General features: G+C 38.0%; 1 protein-coding gene across 3 annotated transcripts in view; it reads right to left on the bottom strand.

Moving 5' to 3' along the window:
* Positions 1–1194, bottom strand: part of LOC127933437 (sodium/potassium/calcium exchanger 4) — a 52698-nt gene extending 51504 nt beyond the window's left edge. For 2 of the 3 annotated variants that reach the window (XM_052530450.1, XM_052530452.1), the window contains exon 1: positions 572–1192. In XM_052530450.1, the coding sequence (XP_052386410.1) occupies positions 572–767 (196 nt within the window). In that variant the 5' untranslated portion in view covers positions 768–1192. Of the gene's footprint in view, positions 1–571 lie in introns of all 3 variants that reach the window. The other variant, XM_052530451.1, reaches the window with a different exon arrangement.
* Positions 1195–22464: the final 21270 nt, after the last annotated feature.

The raw sequence follows: 22464 nt of genomic DNA, 5'->3' as shown, positions 1-22464 counted from the left end.
CGCATATTTTCCAAGGAGAATAACTAACTGTCTGTAGCATTGTTTTTCAGATAAACAAGTGTTAACATGTTTCTTAAATAGCTGCAAACATGTTGTGGTATTTTTAGAGAGTCAAAAAATTACAGTACCTTTAATCTTCGAATAACAATGAAACGTGCATTCAATTATCATACCGTTCACAGATAAACAACCAGAGACTGTACATGACATATTTTGGACATAAATAGCTTGGAATCATCGTTTCGTTTATGATTGTGGACTTACGTACAAACAAATGAGTATACTGTACAACGTAACCGTATCAACCGACACAAATGATCCCCAAAAAATAACGAACGTTGTAAAGATGCTGTAAACCGCTCGTGAATTTATCCATGTGAATCCTGAGAGAAGGGATGTTCTCACAGCAGCCTCTATTCATACTGTGTATAATTCAACGTCTGACGTCCCAAAAAGACAAGCACTGCTGCCTTGTCGGTGCATTATTAATATAAGAGGACGACACACACGTGTAAATAGCGATGTGTAGCCCCAGTAAAACACAATGGGACAATCACTCAACGTTACTCACCTGTTTTCGTGAGCAACGCCGACATACACCACGCCAACAACAGGACGCTGCAGATGAAGCACACCTGCGCGAACAGCATCTCTCTCCTTTTGCGAACTTTAAACATTGTGTTAATGATGCTCTTTTTAGATGTACTGCAGCTCCGGTCCAGCTCCATGGTCGTCTGTGGCTGGGTCATTTCGCGAGTGTAAATCATCTCCGGATTGAAGCCACACAGATGGATGGGACCGCGGGAAATCAGGCTCGGGATGAGGTCTTCCTCATGTCCAGCGCGCGGTGAAGCGCGCGGCGTGCATGTGAGCGTGAGCCCCAGTCGCGCTCGTTCTGATCTTGTATTATTAAAGCAACCCGAAAAAAATTAAATAAATAAAATAAATAAAACTATTTATAATCAGCTGAAAATAATCACTGGATATGCTGTCGGGCTTCACAGTTGTCTAGTTATAGTAAGACTAAAGCCCAAATGTATTAATCTATAAGAAATATACAATGCGAGCTAGCTGTCCTTTTATTTTAAGAAAATATACAAGCGACCCTGTCAGTAAACGTCTTAAGGATCTATGCCGTGTAGGATCAGTCCTCTCAAGTTGAGGTTTCATCTCCCTCTCATGCAGCTGCTGTGACTTCTACATGTGAGAGACTGTTACGCGCATTCACGTGACACTGATGACGTACAGTATGCGCCCTGAGCCTACTATACTCACTAGACTACTATAATCCTTGGAAAAGGCATGGTTTATAACATGCAAATAGTGTAGGCTATTCTTAATAAAGCCACTCAATGTCATGTAAAATACTGTATATCACACTAATGATATTAATACTAAATTAAGAAATAATCGTTTTATCATGTGGATCTTGTGTCAGGGGATCATATCTTCTTTAATGTTCTATTTTTAGGTAGGGGTTTAATTACAGCATGCAATGTGTTATTTTCTTATGATTTAGATTACTATGTCCAGTAAGAATCGATACTTTAAATACGTTCTGCTTATTAAGGATGCATTAAATTAACAGTGAACACATTAATAGTGTAAGAAAATATTTCTATTTCAATTGCCTTTCTTCTGAACTTCATATTCATCAAATAATCTTGGAAAAGTGTCATGGTTTCCACAAAAAATAATAAGTTGCTTGCTGTGAGAATAATAATGTTTTTTGAGCAGCGAAACAGCATTAAAATGATTTCTGAAGGATCATGTGACTAGACTGGAGTAATGCTGTCTGAAATTAAGCTTTGCCTTCACAAATACAAATTAAGTTTTAAAATAAATAAAAAAGACAGTTATAGCTATAGCCAAGTTTGAGATTTTCATGGATGGTTTTAGCTCAATTCCACTGACCATGTAACGTAATAAAAAATTTCATGTAATGTCTTTTGTTTGATGGTTTTTCTTAACTGACTGCTTCTGTTTGTCAATTGCGCATTTGTTTCAAGTTTCTTTCTTACATTTTCTTTAAAATTGCTTTATTAAAAATGATGGGTTGTTTATTAATTAATCCTTGTTGAGTCCCTTTGACAGACTTCGGTAGAAAGCAGCTTATATGGTGACGAATGGCTGGACAACATTTTTTCCATGGGTTCTTATTGTGTGAGGCCCTACATTAACAAATTACAAATAAAAAGTGGTTCATAAACTTAGTACTGCATTGACCACAGGATGCAATGGTTGTATTTTCTAAAGGGGAAAAAATGCATGTTTTAACCTTTTGGAATAATATTTTAGAAAATGTCAGATTAAGGTCCAAATGTTCTCTAAAATGAATAATAAAAACTTGAGAAATGTGTGATATTTGATTGCCAACACAAGTTTTCCTTTTCCTGAGGATGCTGGACAACCAAAGCTATTCATCTGAAATAGACTGACTTCATTCCTGTGAAAAGATACATCTCAAAAATGTTATGGATATATAATCTAGTAACACATATACAGCATATTGAAATAAAAATTTAATTACTTTTTGCAACTATTATTCATCATGAAGTTCCAAATAATATGTCTTCAATGGTAAGAAAAAAATAAAAAATAAAAAATAAAATAGTCATCAGCTTGAATTGCTGATCTTGTCCATTTCAGTCTTCAATTTCCATTTTTAATTCTGTCTGAGATTTGACCTAATGACCTTCCTCAAATTCATTCACATTTTCAAGAATTCAAAATTTTTCACCAGCATAAAATGCAGTTTGTGTGTTTTTATTTCTACCTTTTTCGATAAAAATACTGTTCTCGACCTCTAGTTGTTGTCTGGGTCACTTTCCTGCATCAATATTCTTTTCTGAGAACAGAAGCAACTTCCTTCCTATAGTCTAAACCTCAGTCGGTGAACCTGTATGCTGGTAGTCAAAAGTATGTTTAAGGTTACCCTGTTGAAAAAAACAGCTGGTTAGTTTCGTTTTGACGCATGGCTGCTGGTTTGGTTTAACCTGGTCCTTAGCTGGTTTAAGCTGGTCAATGTGGTGGTCCTGAGCTTGTCCAAAGCAACTACAGGTAGCTCCTGCTCAGGTCAAGCTGAGCATATCATATGCTGTTTTTTTCAACAGGGTAGACTACTGTACTTCCTGACTGTCTTAATATCTAGGGCAAAGTTACGCCCATTAGTCTTTTGGATTACTTACTGAATCTGATACTTGTCTGAGGCAGTAAGTCGAATTGATGGTCAGGACTGAAAATCATCACAACAGTCACCCAGGATCCTTCACAGAGGGTGAGATTTGATGTAGTGGCTCTGCATCTGTTTTTCTCTCTTTCTCTTTGCTGTATCTCTCTCCCCCTCCCTTCGTGTGCCCAGTCAAAGCAATTAGCCTCCCTGGGGCTTAGCATTTCAGCAAAAACATCAACTGACTGACCAATGAAAAGAGTTTTCCTGCGGCAGTCATCCTGTTTTTATTTTACGCAAACATCATTTAAAGGAATACTTCAGACAAAAATGAAAATTGACTGAATATGTACTCACCGTCAGGCAATATTGTGAAGTGAAAAGTTGAGTGTTTGTAAGAATCAAATCTGTCATGAAGGCATTTTAACTTTTAACCATGACTTCTGGCCAAAAGTACACAATCCATTATATCACTTCATCCAGAGGAAAGGTCCATTCACTGTTGTCCACTTAAAAATCCACCAACATATTTTGGACAGTTATACTTCTCACTGGTGTTAGATCTCTGCATATTTCTCTCCTGATTCAGATGACACAACATTTTCACTGGAGAAAGCAATATTGTAAAAAAAAAAAAAAAAAAAAAAAATCTTAATGAGGGAGTTGTTTCTTACAAATATGCAGCTTTTCACTTTCACAAAACATTTGATGGACTGGAGTTGTGTGGATTATGCTGAATTTCTCCAAATCACAAGGTACAAACTCTACATATTGGAGTGCCTAAGAGTGACTACATTTTCAGCAAATGTTCATTTTTGGGTGAACTTTGGGTGCAAGCAAATTTCATAAACAATTTCAAAGAAACATGAAGCAAATTAAACATAAAATTTTGTGAAAGTTTTGCATGGTGCAAAGCTAAACAAATTTGTAACAACTAACCCCATGCAGCACATCAGTTTGTGCATGTTAAAGCTTAACACCACGAATCAGCCTCAGGGTTGACCGTTAATGCTGCCTTTTTTTCTGGGCCATCGTTCAATTGCCTGAACTTAATGCATCGCTAGACAAAAGATGAAGCAAGAGGAGGTTACAGGCTCGCAAATCTGTTTTCACCAGCTACAGCCTACACTGATGTCAGTGCTTTTTAATGTCAGTTTTTTTTAACCATTCTTCAGGCTAAAATAACAGGACTGTGTGACCGGTAAGCAAGATTTACTGGCCACCGATGCTACCGGTGTGCCCCCTGCAGTGCACGGTGGGTAAGTCTGCCAAAAGACAGTGTGGAATAGCTCAGAAGTCACGCTGCCTTCTTGTAATCATGTGAATGGTCTGAATTCTCCAGTGGTGTGTAAGTATGAGTGTGTGTGTGTGTGTGTGTGAGAGAGAGTGTACTGTATGAGTGTAACTCTCTAAAGTTTTAAAGGTCAGCTGGTGAGACTTTAGGCTGAGGTTCCAGCTTAGAAGTGAGGTGCTCGATGCTTTGGTGACTTGTTATAATACTGAGAGAAATTATTTTATTTGTTTAAGACAGTGGTTTTCAAGCCCAATATAAAAAAGCTAGAATATCTCAACATTTTATCACAACTTTCATTAAAACTGTTAATTAAAAATTATTATACCTTGACTCTCAGGTTATTAATGATAATTCAAAAATGTCCTAAACGTTTTTTGATAAATGTGTGTGTGTGTATTTTTTATGTATATTTGTAATATATCATTTTGTTAATAGTTGTAAAATTTCTTATGTAATGACCTAACAGAAAGGATATAGTTAGTGTAACAAAATTCTAAAACAAGTTCTATACCGATAAGAGTCTATACCGGGTTTCAAAGTAAGTGTCTATACAATAAACTTTCCAAAAACTCCCAGAAATTCACTGCAGTAAAAAGTGAGACAGCCAGCCTTGGTCTGCTTCTAAGTACTTTGGCATAATTTTCATTCTCAGTAAATATGCAGTTGAAATGTTCAATTATATAACAGGGTAATTAACCTTAAATGGATCATTTAATGACATGTACTTGTGTGATGCTAAAACAATGTTTGAATTTGGTGAGGTTACGGTCATTACTTAGTATGCCCAGGAGAATTATGTCCTCCAGCAGGAGAATGTAATTTATTATGTAGGGCGGTTAATCACATTTCATTTATATTTTTTTTCCTAGCACATTTTTTTTTTTCTACAGAAAGTGTTCCAGTAACCAAATGGTATAAAGAAGGATTCATGCTGTCAACCTCTCTCTGTCTCTCTCTTGCGCTCTCATTCCATTGAATCATGTGTTCAGTTCAGATGACTTGCTTCCCTAGACAATAATGACAATAGACTTGAGCCTTTTTCCATCTTGAAAAAAGACTATGTCTAACTAACCAACACTAACTGGTTAGATGCTGAAGTTAATAATGTTGTATTGTGTTTTGGATGTTAAAGAAGCACTCTATACTTACTGTGCTTTTCAGAGATATAATATTTATGTGATGAGCATGTCAATAAGTTTCTCCCCTATGTAAAATCTGCTAAATACATAATGCATTTAAGAGCAGAACGGTGAGGAATCAGCAATGTTGTTGTACTATATGTAAACAGTCAACTTTCAAATATACATTTGTTGTAAACTGGCAAAACCATTCTGACTAAAGCCAACTTGGACTGAAATAATGTGTGATTTTCCTTACCGCTCTGCTGGCTCAGGGATCATAATGATGACTCCTTAGGCAGGGATGATTAAGCAAGATTTAATGCTGTCACTCAAAACCTTCACAGTCGTTCACATCAGCTGTAATCGTGCTCTAGATGTAAATTAAACTGGAGTATAGCCAAACCTCATTGTGGAAGTTAAGCATCCAGAATCAAGACTTCTTTTAAGGAGAATTCAGGAACTTGAACTTGATGACGGTTTGTTGAACTCTATCATGTCAAACTGTAGACCCAACTGCCTGACTTTGACTGAGCAGTGGAAGGCTCTACACTGACAAAACACACACAAACAAACACATTTTTTGAGCATTTTGTCACAGCTTTATGTTGTCTTCGAAAATTCATTAATTGTCATAAATTGGGTAAAAAAAAAATGGGCTAAACTTTTATAAGTTTCCCCCACATCATCTGTATTGCTTTCCCTTGTCATTACAGTGTTTACTTATTTGTTTACATATAAATAAACATTTGATGCATATTGTATGTATTTTTTAAAAAGTGAAAGCTAAAAATTCCAGAATCATCATCGAGCTGATGTTGAAAGAGTGGTGACTGTATAAAATGACACAGGTAATGTTTATATGGTGGTCAATGATTGCAAAGCTATTTTATTCAAAATATATTGACTAAATACCATTAATACATGTTGGCTTTAATTGAATTTCCCTAAGAAATAGGCAAGAATGAACCTGGTCCCCTCTATGAATCCTATTCCTTCCAACAACAAAGAACTAGCATGCAACAAACACAGAACTTCAAAAGTGGGAACCCTTTTTTTTTTTCTCAGCAATTTCATACAGAAGCAGCATTTTGGGTTTCCCAGTGAACAGTTCTAAAAAGTTATTTTTCTTAGTGTGAAGAACCATTTAGCACTATAATTAAACTTTTGTTCAGGTTTCAAGGATGTTAAAGGAACCATTAATGCTGATAAGTGTTAATTACATTTAATCCACATAAATTTGTAAAATTCAAGTTGAATCAAAGGTGAAAAGTGAATCTGCTACATGCATATTGCGAATTATCTAACAGAACTTCCTTTTTTTATTTGTTCGCCAAAGGCGTTTAAATAGACTTGTTGGTTGTACAAACCGAAGTTAATAGTGTGGAAATGTTTTTGAATGAAATTAATCTGGTAGACCAGCTCCAAAACAGGAACTAAAACTCAAAATTTCTTCATGGCATCTGAACTTCCCAGCTATAGGAGTTCAAAGGGCTTGCTGACAAGCTATTGAAAAGGGAACAAATTGCTCCTGGGATGTCTGCTCTGGTAGCCGCAGCTCCCCACTGGCATACACAAACACATAGCCCCATTTCAAACAGAGTTCCAGCTGCCCCAGGTAAGTCTGCTTACCCCAGAAGAAAACTCCCTCCACGGCCAACCTTTCTTTTTGTACAGATAAATTATTTCTCCAATGCATTTGTATACCTTCCACTCCAAGGTAAACACCTCTTTACACCTAATTTACACCTCATTGTTATTCATGTTTGACAATAATCAATAACTTTTACACTATCAGTAACTGCTGTCCATGTGTTGGCTTTATTGTTAAGCATTGATCAGCACATAGGGGCTGAACATCAAGATCACTTTAAAAAAAGTGTTTTTATATATTTTATATATATATATATATATATATATATATATATATATATATATATATATATATTAGGGGTGTAACGGTTCACAAAATTCACGGTTCGGTTCGATACGATTCACTGGTGTCTCGGTTCGGTTCGGTACGGTTCGGTACGTTTTAGATACAGCAAAAAGAAAAAATTGGCAGATACATTTCCTTGATTTAAAAAAAATATATTTATTAAAACTAACAAAGTATGTTTTTTTTACATTGAACAATGATGGAGCTATTCTTTACCCATCTTCTATGGTGTTTTCTTAGTAGCATACTGTATAAAACAAAAACAGCTCCTTATAAAAAAATTGTTAAAATTTTATATTATTGTTGTAGTAGTTATGAACAAATACAAAGATGTAACTTTTTATATGGAACTCTATAACTCTTTATATTGAGTGTGTTTTTACTCAATTGGTTCTCTATAGGGCTTTTGTTTTTTGGCACAAAGCAGGAATTACGGTCTGGCTGAAATTAGCTCGTGAAGGAATATTGTAACGGGGCTCAATTACATTAAGCATATTCTTAAAACCTGCGTTTTCCACTACAGAGCGCGCTCGCTCACTCAGTACGCGCGGCGCTGGACCCTGGGCTCAGCGCTGCCCTTCAGATACAACGCGATTTGGGCTGCACTATGCCAAGAGCAAAGTAGGTGGAGTTTTCAAAACTGCCCGTGCATACGTTCTATTTATAACAGTTGTTCTATCTAATAACGTGCAGGTCTGTTAATTGTATCGTACTGCTCAGGAAATTCCGATACAGTACAGTACTAGTCCATTTTGATTTCCGTGCTTGCTCGGATGCCCCGATCGATTGGTAAAGTGCACCCAAACACCAGATCTGTTGGTTATTGGAGGATCTTATATTTCTGGTCTGTTAAACGCATTGGCCATTTTGCAACGAGCCTTCAGCGCGTACTGAGTGAGCGAGCGCCTGACTGAGTAGCCTATATAACATATGGTGTTTTTTTTTCTTCGGGGGTGTCAGGGGCGTTGCCTGTTACGTCGTTTGGGTTATTGAGCTACCTTGTTGAACGCATATCATTATATTTCACAATTTTTTATTTATTTTGCAAATATAATTAATTAGTCCAACGAACCGTTCGGTACATAATGCGTACCGCGTACCGAACCGAAAGCCTCGTACCGAACGGTTCAATACGAATACGCGTATCGTTACACCCCTAATATATATATATATATATATATATATATATATATATATATATATATATATATATATATATATATATATAAATTATATATCGCTAAGTGACATCAACAGAAGAGTCTCAAAGACATAGCAAGACATTTGCTGGGAGATTAAGAAGATAACCATTTTTTTTCCCTTTAGAATAAGTGGCACAGACGAATACACAAAGAAAAAAAGTGACAAGAAAATATTGTGCATTATGATTTTAAGTTGACTATAATCCTTAGTAAACACAGAGGTTGTATGCATGATGTATTATGTCCTAGTGTAGAGCTCAGCAGTCATGTTGCCTTCCTGCCTGCAATCATGTGAATGGTCTGAATACAGTAGTGTGTGAGTGCACGCCTCAGGCTCAAGCTTTAAGGACTGGTCAGCTGACGCGAATTGGGGGTTTGAGGCACCAGGCAGGACAGTCAGCTGAGGGCTCAAATGCTGTGGGAAGCTATGTTTTTCATTCTGAGTATCAGCGACGTATATGTCTTAAGTGAAAAGCTGCAGTAAATGCACGACACACACTTCAAATCTTTACATTTACTCCATTTCATCCACTGCAACATATGATAAATGTCCTAAAAATAGAATTAAATTCCTCAATGTTACTGTGAACCAGTGCTTCCTGCATCATGGCAAAATATATCATAATTTAACTTTAATCAAAATTTAACAAAAAAATGTCCTTCCATTAAGTCCCCACAGACTGCACACATAAATTACATACGCTACCAGTAGTCTGAACAAATGGCAAATGAGCTGTTTACTGTCACAAAGTCACGAAGACTTTAAATAGTCACTTTAAATAAACTTACTGGATATACTCAGGCTATATGCTTAAATGATACATAGATGAGAAACAACCAGAAACCAAAAGGAGAACTCGGAATAGACAGGTCTTCATAACCATGAAAGCTGAGTTCCAGGGGCTTTTTCGAGCGATGCCAGGCCAATGTACCTTCGCTCTTGTGGGCATGAGAGTAAGATGACGCTCCACCCCCCTCTGTTTCTCCATAACAATAAAAGCTGCACTCCAGGGGCTTTTTCAAGCAACGCTAGGACCACCCAACACCCTGGTGTGACCCTACATATCCCCTAATCTCTGGGAATTGATTGTCCTCCATAACGATGAAAGCTGAGCTCGATGGATTTTTTTCAAATGATGCCAGACCCATGTACCCTCACTCTGGTAGGCATGAAAGTAAAATGACAGCCCCAACTCTGAGAATTGATGGGCTTTTAAAAACAAGTGCTGCATCCGAAAACTCTAAAATGCTGCCTTCGGAGGCAGCATTCCAAAGCAGGAAGGCATCAAGGCTTGTTTGAATACAAATTCTGCTTTACTTCCTGTCTCCGGATGTACCTTCTTCTGATCAAATTTTGAAGGCAGCATAGATGTATTTATTATCCCACAATCCTGTGCTTTCCATTCCGTGATGGTTGAGTTAAAAAAAAAGATGGCTTCTGAAAGTTCTGATGAGAGCCACAAGGTAACGTCCCAAACGTAATATATTCTTAACGTTTGTTGAGTGACCTACCACTTAGAGAAAGATAACTAACGCGCAAGGTGAGTTTTCTACTTTAAGTTTCTCTACTTATTTTTTATTTTTTTTTAAACAAAAGTAGGAAAAGAGCTCTCTGTCACAGCACAGCTCTGTACTAGTTGTCACGTTGTGGTGGGCTTACCGTACGAAGAGAGTGCAGGCTTCATGGCCACTGCAAAAGAGCTGGAGAGCCCCGGAGGACAGGGCCGTCCTCCTCATCCGTGTGTGTGCGGAATGTGGATTTCTGCGAAAGATTCACACAGTCTCTGCATCTCCTGCTTGGGTGCTAAACACGCTCAGGCAGCGTTGACCGAGGGCTGTCCCCACTGTGCAAAGTTCCCAGTCAAAACCCGAGAGCGAAGGCTTCTCGTTGCAGTAGCTGGGAAGTCGGACCCATGACTCTCTCCTCAACCCAGAGAGGAACCGATGGATTATCCACAGGCCTCCAGCTCCTGGGGTGAGATGATGGAAAAGGTGTCACCCGTCCTTCCTGTTTGAAGATCCGTTAGCGGGAGAGGAAGATGACGATGATTAAGTTTTGTCGACCATCCTCGAGGACGAGAATGAATATGATGAAGATGCTATTCTTCCCACGATGCAGTCACGTCCGCCGAGTGCAAAGGATGAGAGCTCATCCTCCCCTGTGCAGACGGATACAGATCTTCTCGAGGTCTGTCTCAGGGCCGCGTCTAGACTGTCGATCAACTGGCCATCCCAACCAGCAGATAAAGGAGCTGAAAGAGACTTGTATAACGGAAAGAGACTTCCATCACGTCTCCCTCCAGTTTATTCCAGCCGTCCCGGCTTGTGTGGCTGAAATGAAGAGGTTTTGGGATAAAACTTTTTCGCACGAGTACCTGTTAAGGGCTACTCGAGGCTAGATGTCCAGGGAATGGAGAATTTGGGGATGGCAGATCCTCCCCCTGAAGAATCATCTTTGGCGAATCATTTGCATCCGAGCTGCAGGGCAGGGCTCTCTTCAACCGGGGCTTCATTGAAAGGGAAAACAGAGTGCTTTGCCGCCTCTGTTTTTCAAAAGATTTATAAATCCTCTGCACTGGCCGTACGTGCTTTGAACACAACTTCCCTCCTTACAGCCTATCAAGCGGAGTTATTAGAGGAGATGGGGTGTCAGCTGGACTCCGGTTCTCCCAACCCAGCGCTCTGGGAGGAGATATGCGTCATTGCAGATTTAAACCTGCGCACGTCCCACGGAGCAGTTCAAAGTTGCGTTCGGAGTATGGGCTTAGTGGTTGTGGGAGAGAGATCGCTATGGCTGGGTTTGTCAGGCCTCTTTGACAAAGAAAAAGTGGAGTTTTTGGATGCCTATATCAATCCGAAGGCCATGTTCGGCGCGACGGTAACAGCTATGCATCACCAATGTGACCTGCGGAAAAAAGAGGGAGAAGCATTCGAGGTCTGTCTCCCCAGAAAGCTGGCAGCTCATCCTTATCACCCAAGCCATCTGAATTTCAGGCTTTCAGGTAGAGGAGGTCATTCGGATTATCAACCTTCCCGTCCTGCTCCGCTTAAAACAGCTGGGAAGCATGAGCTCTCTGTCAAAGCCTGGTTTTGTGAAACCGAAACAATCGTTCGCAGCCGCAAAAGCGAAACACCGGTCGGCCCCCCTCAGGGGAACAAAAAGAGACGGTCAACCTGAGACATCGGTTTGCCAACAAGAAGGGTTTGTAGACAGCACTCAGGGTTTCTCTGTCCCATCCCTTCAAAACAATTTCTTTCTACCTCCCGCGGGGAAACGGAGAAGGAATTTAAATGTGCAAAGTGTTCATGTGGGCAGTTCAAAGTCCAGTGTTCGCGGGAAACTGGCACATGTTCACCTGGCGTCCCCCAAACAATTATCTCTCCCTCCACTGGAGGTCGGTTCTGAGGGAGGAAATACAAAAGTGTGTAAGCATCCCTTCACAAATAAAGTTTTCTCTGTGGAATCCAGACCAAGGACTGAGGGCACAGAGCGGGATGAAAATAAAAAGATATCACAAAAAAGAAAAACAATCACAAAAAGTAACGAATATAACTCTTTCGACGGAGCGTTATTCCCCCCCTTCGCCACTAGAGCACCGCCAGTGAGTGAAGCCGGGAAGGGCTCACTCACTGCTCAAGCAGAGAACTGGCGCCCATGCGCAGTTCAACCCTGGGTTTTAACCACGCTAGAGGATACAGATTTCAATTCGCTGTAAAACCTCCTGTGTTCAATGGAGTGGTGATTTCTGTGGCCCAAGGGGAAGCAGCTCAAGTTTTAGAGGAAGAAATATCCTCTTTAATGAGAAAAGGAGTGATAAGAATGATTCCAATGGAGGAAAGCCAGATGGGCTTCTACTCCCGTTATTTTGTAATTCCCAAACGAGGGGGAGGTCTCCGTCCCATTTTAGATTTACGGGTCCTCAACAAACACCTCAGAAAATACAAATTCAAAATGCTTTCGCTCAGAACTTTGTGTCAAAGTATTTGTCAAGGGGATTGGTTCACCTCCAGGACACATATTCTCACATAGATATTTTTCCTGCTCACAGGATCATATCTGGACGATCTGCTCATCTGCACACCATCTCTGCATCAAGCAGACATCGATACACACATCTGGAGAGATTAGGTTTCAAGATAAACCAAATGAAAAGTAGTATAATTCTTTCACAGGAAATAGTCTACTTGGGTCTCAGGTTGAATTCAGTGAGGTTTCGAGCGTTCCTATCAGAAGAGTGCATCGAAAAAATTTCTCAACTGCCTCTCCCTCTTTCAACAAGAGAGTTTAATCTCTTTCCGAATGTGTCTTCAACTACTGGGTCTGATGGCCTCAACTGGGTCTGATGGCCTCATAGTCACCTGAAATGGTCTTCCAACAGTCTTGAAGGAGTTTCACCGAGAGATGCTTAGCACTTGTTGGCCCTTTTGCCTTCACTCTGCAGTCCAGCACACCCCTAAACCATCTCAATTGGGTTCAGAGTTCTTATATATATATATATATATCCATAAATGAGATTTCAATGATACTTTGACTATAAAAGTAGGAAATGTCATCAGATTCCATTTCAGAAAATTATAAAAACAGACAATATTGTAACAATTTTCTCCTTTCTTTTTAAAGCGTATTATTCTTTTTAATAGCATGCACAGTTCTATAGATATAGTCGTATTTTATCATTTGCACTGAGAATTTGCATTTCTTTTGCAACCTTATGAGGTGCGTTTTGGGTCATGACTGGTCTGGACAGTATAGCTTAGCATACATTATTATTGTAATAATAAATGTCAATAATAAATGTTGCCATGTTCACTTCATACCTCAAACTGTTCCCTCAGGCATGAACTGTAATAATCAGAAATAAATCCATATTATCCAGTCATTTTATAATGATCAATAATTAAAGAGTACAATTAATATTAAAATTAATACTAATTTAATGGGGCTTAATAGAGGGAACGGCACTTGCCACATGCTGTTTGCCAGCGGGGACCATCAGGACTTGGCCGTTCTCCACCTTGCTGGTCTGTAGCAGCTTGTTCCACTGCTCTGACAGAACTGGCATTAGAGTCACTGTAAGAGGATTAGCTGATGGACATTTCTGCCATGCCTGGTCAATTATGAAAATGAAAAATGGACAAAAGGTCAGAGTTGCCATACACTCCATATCACAAAAACTCTTCACCCCGCTATGCAAATGCCCATACACACATGATGGCAAACAAAGACGGTTATTGTAGGCCACCACATGGGAAAAAAGGATTGAGTGTGACATACTAAACCATCGTAAATCAGTTTTCCTCGGACAGGGTGGTTTCTTGGTTTTCTTTTTCTTCGGTCATGTACTGTGTTCTTATTTCTGAAGCCGGCTGTTTGTGTCTTGTATTCGTACCGCTGTCAGCACGGTATAATAGTGAGAAATGAAGCATGAAATAAAGTCTGAACATCAACATTAGTGCACAACGGCAGAACTGTTATGCATTAATGGAGTCAAGCTTCGCCTTGTAACATAGCCCTTCCTTTATCAACATGCACCTTGATTATATAACCGTATAAATGTCTATGGATCATTACGATGGTAAATGTCATCTGACGTCCTCTGAAATCAATCAAGTCTTCCATATAGCATACATATATGATACAGATTAACATCATATGTCTGTGTTGCCTCCAAAATAGTACAAATCATTCTCATGACCTTACAGCAAATATTTAATAAACGGTAACACTTTATAATAACTGCACACTATTAATCATTAATTAAGCATTAGTAAACAGATAATTCATAATTTATAAAGCATTAATAGACAGTAATAAGCAGTTTATAAATACAGATATAAATGATTTATTATTGATTTAAAAGCATATCTATAATGTGTTTAATAATTATATTTTCATATTTTATCCATGATCAATTTATCATTTCTCAATGAAGTATAGCATTATTTACAAACCAGTTATTTAGGAGTTGCCAGTGATTCATAAGATCACAAGAAATGTAGTAAATTCAGGTAGTTATAAAGCATGTAGTAGTGGTCAGTTAACTATTTATGTGAGCTCATCTAAAGTGAGGACTAGTCATGCCTTGTAAAGCATTTATAAAGGATATTTAAAGGCTCAGTTATCTTCTAAACAAAAAACGGAAACAAACACCACACAGTGATACAGAACATAGAAATATTAACAGCCTTTAAATCTCATTTGTAAAAGCTTTACAAGGCATAAATAGTCCTCACTGTAGATGAGCTCACAAAAATAGTTAACTAACAACTACATATGTCTGAATAAAAAGATGTATGAATGCACATTTAAACAGTTTATTAATCATTTACTTACAATTTCTAAGTGATTTTATGAACCACTGACAACTCCTTAATAACTGGTGTGCAAATAATGCTATACTTAATTTAGAAATGATAAATTGATAATTAATAAAATATGAAAAACAATTATTAAATACATTATAGATATGCTTTTAAATCTGTATTTTTTATTTTTAAACTGCTTATAAATGTCTATTGATGCTTTATAAATTATGAATTAACTGTTTCCTAATGCTTAACTAATGATTAATAGCATTCAGTTATTATAAAGTGTTACCATTGTTTTTAATAACAAAAGTGTCAAACATTAAAGATAAAGAAACTGTATTATTATTAATAATACACTACATTATAGTTTGGGATGGTTTTTGGGACCGATTTCAAGGTGAACTGGCCCTTTAAAGGGCACTACAGAAGTTAAAATGCTTGTGAGTCATTTCATCCCTGATGATTCTCTGCTTGTGGACAATCGTGATATAGTGTGGAAAACAGGAGAGCCACTAACTGGGAGTGCTGACAACATATTCTGTCACGGCCGTCACATCCCATCATCTCCATAATCCATTCTGTTAACCACTACATTTTTTGTTTTACACTTTCTCTTTAGTGCCTTTCACGTGACTGTTCAGAGCAGAACTGCAGTTGACAAAGCAGTCTCAGCATCTTTTACAGAGCAGTAGAACTGAAATAGTTTCGCAGCTCTCTGTCGCCCCTCTGTGGTCTTGATCGTGTAACTGCAGTCATTGTAAAGCGCTAGCGTCTTCTCTGTAGGTGTTTGGTCATTTGAACTTTTGAACATTTGAACAATAAGTTGAAATTTTCTTTCAAAAAAGTATAATAAAATATTATAAAAGCAGTTCCACGTGTGTTCTTTTCCAAGTCTGAAGTGATCCAAGTGTGCTACAACAGGTCTTTGAGATGAACAAACTTAAATTCAAGTATATTTTTATGTTACTCTTCATTCAAAATTTTAGACTCCAGCAAGCTCAACTATTACAGCAACGCTGTACATTTAGTCGTTTTAGCGGTTAAAAAAACAGAACTGCACGCATCCCGCGGAAGAACATTCTAACCAGAGCTACTTCTCCTAGTGACCTAGGAGTTACATACGGTAGTTTATCTATGGCGATTCACGCAGATATGTGTTACTCCGCAGCGTTGACGACCCGAACAAGCTACTAGTCCAAAAATAATAATTTATTGTGCCGTAGTGATTTGTGATAAGACAAATAGGCGCTTTGGTAGATTAATTTATGCTGTATTCGCTCATTATATACATTTAGCAAATTTTGAAAAAGTTACATAGTCTTTACATACACAAATCAGGGGCCTGTTCTTCCTACCTTAAGTACTTTAAAGGGGTCCTATTATGCTTTTTCACTTTTTGAATTTTAGTCAGTGTGCAGTGTGTATGTTTGGGATAAAATAGATTTACAAAGATACAATATCAGTCCACTCCAAAGGGATATATTTACTTTTCAAGAACTACAACGAATGGCTTGTTTGGACTACAGTGTTGTTTTCTGGGCTTTTGTGATGTCACAAAGAGGCCAAATGGAATATCATTAAAATAATTCCCCCCGAAATTCGAATGGGTGGAGGTGGAGTGGGGCTAGGCCATGGTTAGAAGGCTTGGTTGAGTGCGTCAGACAAGACAACAACTTCGAAGTGCTTCATGTTTTGTAATAAATAAAGTATTCATAAATAACTTTTAAAATCGACGGCAATGCATATTTACAGTACCTTTTGAATTTCTGAGTTTTTGAAATAAACATGATACATATTATCATTGCATTTATCTGTACATAGTAATTGCAGTTATTTTTCAGAGAGTGGGTGTGCCTGAAGTGTAAATCCGTATTCAGAAAGGCACGGAAAACAAATAACATTTGCTAATGGTTGCCTTTAACATTAGCTACAGTATATAAAATTTAACTTACCACATAAACAGAGTAAGTACAGCCAGGTAGGAGAGATGACGATGGCAAATGATTTGTAGATTCTGAGCACCACGGACAAAACATCTAATATTGTAAAATGTGTGGTAAGTACTGCTGCTCCATAGTATAAACAGAGTACGTGTGATCGCGAATCACGGAAGTTAAAGTGAAAATAAAAGCGATCATGCACTCAAAAGCAGTTTCATTGCCAGGCATAATAGCGGCTCCTCGATGACCGCCATTTATATAGGCCTTCAGTATAATTACCCAATGATATAACTGTGAGAGAACGTATCGAAATATATATTTTCCTCCCATCTTGTATTTATTCCCTTTAGGGGTTTGGGGCCGGCTCAGCATCGTGATACCTACAAGCCATAGGCGATGGATGATGCGATTGTCTATCGGCCCAACCCTAGTTACCACTCTTATATGTCTTGCAATATCCGTGCGTGCAAAAGTTCTGCACGATCCTCTTGTTCAATATTGTCATGGGTCTGAAACCGTCTCAAACCGCTATGATAATATATTGACACCATCCTTAACCAAACCAGAGCAGACAGAACTTTCAGCTTTTTTTCTTCGTCAAACCCGGAACTAATCGAGCCGTTTGTGGCAGGCTGAAGAGAAATGTATTGTAATAATGTAAATTATGTGAAAAACCACCAAGCGTAAGAGCATGTTCTAGTACACCTCCAAAAACAAAATCAAGACTTTGTAAAAGAGCATAATAGGACCCCTTTAATATACGTGACATCATTTATTAAAGTTTCTAAAGGGCCAAGATCAAGTTATCTACATCTCCTGCGCTCCATCAAGCTACTCCCATGATAATTGTCACAACTCAAAATGCACGACTCAGGAGTTATCATTTTATAACAAATAAATCTTTCAATGAGTCTTTCAAAACTGGCTTTGTCTAAAGTATTCCAGATTACACAACATTATAATATTATTCTCAAATTATTTTTTAAATTATTATTTTAAATTATTGTCCCTGGATTAGTAGGGTACTCTTGTAATAGAGTAGCAGTGGCTGGGATAGATTTTAAATATCAGTTCCACTTAAAAAGATGCAATCTAATCCTGTTTACATGGTCTCGTCACCCTTAACCACTGCTGGCAGCACAGTCATAGAGGATTTTTCTCATACACCCTCTAATGATTGTTTTGACGTCAGTAAGTATATAAGACTTGTGCCTTCATTTAGAGCAGTGGTTCTTAACCCTGCATGCGGTCCGTCACAAATTCAAATGCAGCCCACCATGCTGAACAATTTCAGTTTTACAATTCACTTTAGTTTTTACATTAATTAAAAAATGTACTTAACATATAAGCTATGATGTTTTCATTTAGATACTTAAAATAAAGTTTTTCATATATTATTTTCAGACATGGGCAGACCTGTACTCGCGTAGTTACGCATGTTAGGAACACTTACAAAAGCACACTTTAGCAGAATTTGGCATTATTTGGTGTAATGAAATGCATTTATGCAGTTTAATGTTCAAAAAACATTATTTTCCATAGCCTTACAGGGAAAGTAGAAAGCTCTCTAGACTATGAGATTGTTAAATCTGCAGGTTTGTGAGCTTATGGTTAGCCTAAGACTTGAAGGAACTAATCTTGCTAGAGTAAAAAAAAAATGTTTTTGAGTTATCAACCTTTCTTTTTTGAAAGCACACTCTCTATCTCCTGATTTCATCTTTAAATTGGTAACAAACTTGCATGTCCTTTATATCTTCCTTTTTTTTTTTGCTGACTCTCTTAACAGTAACTACAGTGACAGTAACTCTTAACAGTAACTACATGTTAATTTGTAGAATTGATATGCACTGTGTGAATGTGCCATTTCACACTGTTGACATACATACAGACATTTGGTGACCCATACTCAAAATTCGTGCTCTGCATTTAACCCATCCCAAGTGGAGCAGTGGGCAGCCATTTATGCTGCGGGGCCCGGGGAGCAGTTGGGGGTTCGGTGCCTTGCTCAAGGGCACCTAAGTAGTGGTATTGCCGGCCCGAGACTCAAACCCACAACCTTAGTGTTAGAAGTCACGACTTGCCCAGTCAGTTTAACTGTGCATCCACAGTTACCTATTGAAGGAGTCGGTCTGATTCTGGGGAATGACCTAGCTCCTAGTCTGGTCCTTTCCTATAAACCTTGTGCTACACATAAATCTGATCTGGCTGAGAATTTCCCCTCTGCTTTTCCCACCTGTGCAATTATCAATACCCAATCAAAGAAATTTGAGGAGGCGGGTTGATCTTTCAAACTCTTTTCTGGTTTGAATGATTCTGACTCTAGAGTGTGCCCTGTCTATAACTCCTGACACTAATGTAACCTTTGAGGAGTCAACCTCTTAAACCCATCTGAAGACAGACAGAGAACACTTATCTGCAGCACAAAATGTGCCAGAACTTTCTTCAGTTGGCTTCCAAAACTCAAGTCAATGCATACCTTGACTCTAGTGGTCTAAGGACTAAAAATCAAGTCAGGAATCTTGGTGTGATTCTGGAGACAGACCTTAATTTCAGTAGTTATGTCAAAGCAGTAACTAAATCAGCATACTATCATCTCAAAAACATTGCAAGAATGAGATGTTTTTTTTCCAGTCAAGACTTGGAGAAGCAGTTTATCACCAGTAGGGTGGACTATTGTAATGGGCTCCTCACCAGCCTTCACATTAGACAGCTGCAGCTCATCCAGAACGCTTGCTGAGCATATCACACCAGTCCTCAGGTCCTTACACTGGCTTCAAGTTACTTTTACTCATTTATAAATCACTCAATGGCCTAGGAGCTGAATACATTGCAGATATGCTCACTGAATGTAAACCTAACAGACCACTCAGATCATTAGAATAGAGTCAGTTTTAGCTATTATGCCGCCTGCAGTTGGAACTAACTTCCAGAAGAGATCAGATGCGCTTAAACATTAGTCACATTTAAATGCAGACACTTTTTAGCTGTGCATTTACTGAATGATCACTTTGCCATGTCCTAACTGATTTCACTTCATTTTATGTATAATCTTTTTATATTTGTAACTGTTTTAAATTCATTTTAAACATTTTATATGCATTTTTAAACCTTTTTTCAAAGTTTTAAAATTTCTTGTTTTATTGTTGTGATTATTTTCTATTATTTTTTTTCTTTTATTTAAAGCACTTTGAATTACCATGGAATTACTCTATTTAGTGATGTGCCAGGAAGAATACTGTGTGTTCATTACATTGACGTTGGTTATGCTGTCCCCATAAAACAGCCTCCCTACAGAGTTCATCCCCAGACACGTGTGAACATGCAGACAGAGGTTGACTATATGCTGCTGCATCATGGAATCACTTTACCCAGCAAGAGTCTTTGGAGCTCCCCCTACTTACTTGTCCAGCTCTGCAGCTCTCATCTGGTTGCCCACTGAAGCTAAGCAGGGCTGAGCCTGGTCAGTACCTGGATGGGACATCTCCTGGGAAATCTTCGTTGCTGCTGGAAGAGGTGTTAGTGAGGCCAGCTGGGGGTGCTCACCCTGTGCTCTGTGTGGGTCCTAGCGCCCCAGTGTATTGATAGGGACACTATATTATCAAAAAGCACCGTCCTTTAGATGAGATGTTAAACCAAGGTCCTGCACTGTCTTTCAAAAAAGAGTGGAGGTGTGACCTCGGCATCCTGTCCAAATTTCCCCATTGCCCTCTGACTACCGTGACCTCCTAATCATCCCCATATGTGACCCTGGACCACAAAACCAGTCTTAAGTTGCAGGGCTATGTTTTAGCAATAGCCAAAAAAAAAAAAAAAATTATATATTTTTTTTATGCCAAAAATCATAAGGATATTAAGTATAGATCATGTTCCATGAAAATATTTTGTCAATTTCCTACTGTAAATATACGAAAACTTATTTTTTTATTAGTAATATTCATTACTAAGAATTCATTTGGACAACTTCAAAGGCAATTTTCTCAGTATTTAGATTTTTTGGCACCCTCAGATTCCAGATTTTCAAATATTGTCTGATCCTAATAAACCATACATCAATGGAAAGCTTATTTATTCAGCTTTCAGATGGTGTATAAATCTCAATTTGAAAAAAAAAAAAAATTACACTCAAGACTGGTTTTGTGGTCCAGGGTCACATATAATGATTGGCTTCATCACCAATAAGATCCTTCGATATCCCACAATCCTGTGCATTTTATTCTATGACAGTTAAGTTAAAAAATAAAGATGACATCTAAAAGTTGCGGACGGTGGTCAGTTTGTGAGAAACTAACATTGCAGTGATGAAATATCCACTCAGTTATCACCAAAGCTCTTTATCTTTTGTTGTAGATCATTAAACCATTGTGCTGCCTGTCCGAAATCAGTTTCGTGAGGTGTCTTGCAAAAATGCTGCCTGCAAAGTCATTACCTCATACGGCAGCGAGGCAGCAAGTCAGCTGTCTAAGTTTTCGGATGCAGTCACTGTCTTCCAGATACTGAGGGTAGAATTTTGTGTGTTGATCTTCTTTGCATCGCAATTAATTAACATTGTTTTAGTTGAGCATGTTAACATGTATTCTGATATTCTGAAGTGCCCAGTCACCTAAAACATGATCTCAAAATAAATAAATAAAAGTAAAAAAAATTAGGTATATTTTTATTTTGTTAATACTAGATAGTTGTCACACAAATCACAAAGCAACTGTACATCTTCATAAAAACGTGACAAGACTGTTATTTGTTTAAAAAGTATTTATTGTGCTGCAAAGAAACAAAATTCTATGAGAAACTGGAAAAAATTGCTGTGCTACAATAAATCTGAATCATCTACCTTTTTTTTTTTTTTTTTTTTTTTTAAGAAATCTGCAGTATCCTGACCCATGTTGACATTTGTTTTTACATGAACATTAAACACCAGTAGTATACAAGTATACAGTATACAACTCAAGAAGGGTTGGTATTTAATGTAGAAAGAAAGTATGTAAGGGTGGGGATCGGGGGTGGGGGGTGGTGGGGGCGGGGGGCGGCTTAGGGGGTGGTTGTGGGTTGATGGTGGGGGGACACATTTCTAGAAGCTTCTTGGGCTTCAATTTCTAGGATCAAATAAACTTGCTTAGCATATTTTTGAAAAACGGACATTGGTGTGCTCTCAGAAGAACCTAAATAATAAGATGGACACTCTATGAAGTCTTGAACTTTTGAACGCTCTTTGAGAGTTCAACACAACACAAACATTTGTGATTTGAGCTGCATCCTCCACTAAGTTCGGTTTTTCTGCTCAACAATAAATTATATTATATATTACATTTTTATTCTCTCCAAATGTTTTTTGTATTTTTTTTTTATTCAACTTTTTTTGTAAGCTTTGGCGAGTGACACTCAAGTATTTACAACAATACTTAGAGAATGCACAAAAAAAAAAAAAAACTCCCCCTGTAAGACCCAAATAAATGTGCAGGTCTGCCCTAATCAAAACCAGTCAGTAGTGTTCATTGG

Source organism: Carassius gibelio, chromosome A17 (genome assembly GCF_023724105.1).
Source record: "Carassius gibelio isolate Cgi1373 ecotype wild population from Czech Republic chromosome A17, carGib1.2-hapl.c, whole genome shotgun sequence".
Classification (NCBI taxonomy): domain Eukaryota; kingdom Metazoa; phylum Chordata; class Actinopteri; order Cypriniformes; family Cyprinidae; genus Carassius; species Carassius gibelio.
Note: the sequence above shows the minus strand (reverse complement) of the source record. Positions and strands in the feature narration are given on the sequence as shown.